Raw genomic sequence first — 1,307 nt, 5'->3', positions numbered from 1 at the left:
TTTTTTTTTTTTTTTTAAATTGGAGGATAACTGCTTTACAATGTTTTGTTGGTTTCTACCGTACATCAACACGAATCAGTCATAATTACATATACATCCCCTCCCCTCCCCCTATTCCACCCAAAAAGTTAGTTTTTAGGGCTGTTATCTCCCAGCAATGTTTTCCAAGTGAGATAAAAAGCAGCTGTTCAGCATACTGCTTAGTTATCAGGACGGACCGGACTTCCTAAACCAGTGCTCACACTCACTAAGTGTTTTTGTATTAATCAAAAAGGTCACTGAACTGCTTTGGGATTAAAGAATCATTTAATAATGAATCATTTGTTCCAGGGAAGACAGGAATTCAGGGTAGCAGGCAGGGGAAAAATATTTAGATTGCACACAAGCATTCATTTAAGAGTAAAAAGCTAGTTAAAAAACAAAATGTTGACTAGAAGGACAGAAATCTTTTCTCTGGCTCAAAATTCTAACCAATAAATTAAAAAATTACCAAGAGAAGAAGAAAAATACTGAGAAGGCGGAAGTCTATTTTAAGTTTTTCTCAGAGGGCACCATTTTAGCTGAAATTTCACATCTTGGTAACGGAAAGCAAAGCCAGCAGGTGAAACCCACAGCCACCGCCTCCAGCCACATTCTACATACCCTACTGTCATGACTTCTCCAGAGTTCTTGTCAGTAACGAAATTGTTGGCCACAGTCATGAGCAATGATTGGATGATCTGAATGGGATGGGAAGAAAGGATATGAGTATTGGTAACATGTCTCCACCTACTTAAGCGCTTGACGATGAAGGGATGACACACTATCACAGTGGAAAAACAGCCCTCCACCGTCAGTCTGGGAGGTGGAAGGAGCAAGACTGAGGAAGACAGAGAAGTACGCTACTTTGGGTGTCGCTGTCTTCTTGGCTATTCTGAAACTAAATCTGGCTCTCCTTTAATCACTATATAAATTCACTGATATTCTTGCCTTCTCCAGGAGGATAAAATTTGGCCACTCAACAAAACAAGAATTCTCAACCACTGGTTCAAAACAAACTTTATTTGCTATAGTAAAATGTTTTTATTTCTAAAAGTAAACTTCTCTATATGTGTCCTTAAGAGCTAGTGTCTCTTCTACTCAGTTTAAGAAGGTGGGGAGGACAGTAATCTCTGTGGGAAAAGCCACCATGTATACTCAGTGGCACTGCTATGTACTCACTAGATCCTGACAGAAGTAAAGTTTAAGAGCTCTCACCTCTGGGGGTACTAAGTGATGAGACGCTTGTGCGGCAAACAGAAGGATCTTCGTTACTTCTAACAGTGTAA

At 39.7% G+C, this 1,307-nt stretch overlaps 1 protein-coding gene across 1 annotated transcript in view; it reads right to left on the bottom strand.

Annotated features, from left to right (window-relative positions):
- SDAD1 (SDA1 domain containing 1) overlaps positions 1-1,307 on the bottom strand; it is a 30,393-nt gene that overhangs the window by 9,708 nt on the left and 19,378 nt on the right. The window contains exons 13-14 of the mRNA XM_010838149.1: positions 1,237-1,295; positions 643-719 (exon numbers count right to left, since the gene is read on the bottom strand). Coding sequence (XP_010836451.1) covers positions 643-719; positions 1,237-1,295 — 136 coding nt within the window. The remainder of the gene's footprint in view (positions 1-642; positions 720-1,236; positions 1,296-1,307) is intronic.

This window comes from Bison bison, unplaced genomic scaffold, assembly GCF_000754665.1.
Source record: "Bison bison bison isolate TAMUID 2011002044 unplaced genomic scaffold, Bison_UMD1.0 scf7180017864092, whole genome shotgun sequence".
Classification (NCBI taxonomy): domain Eukaryota; kingdom Metazoa; phylum Chordata; class Mammalia; order Artiodactyla; family Bovidae; genus Bison; species Bison bison.
Note: the sequence above shows the minus strand (reverse complement) of the source record. Positions and strands in the feature narration are given on the sequence as shown.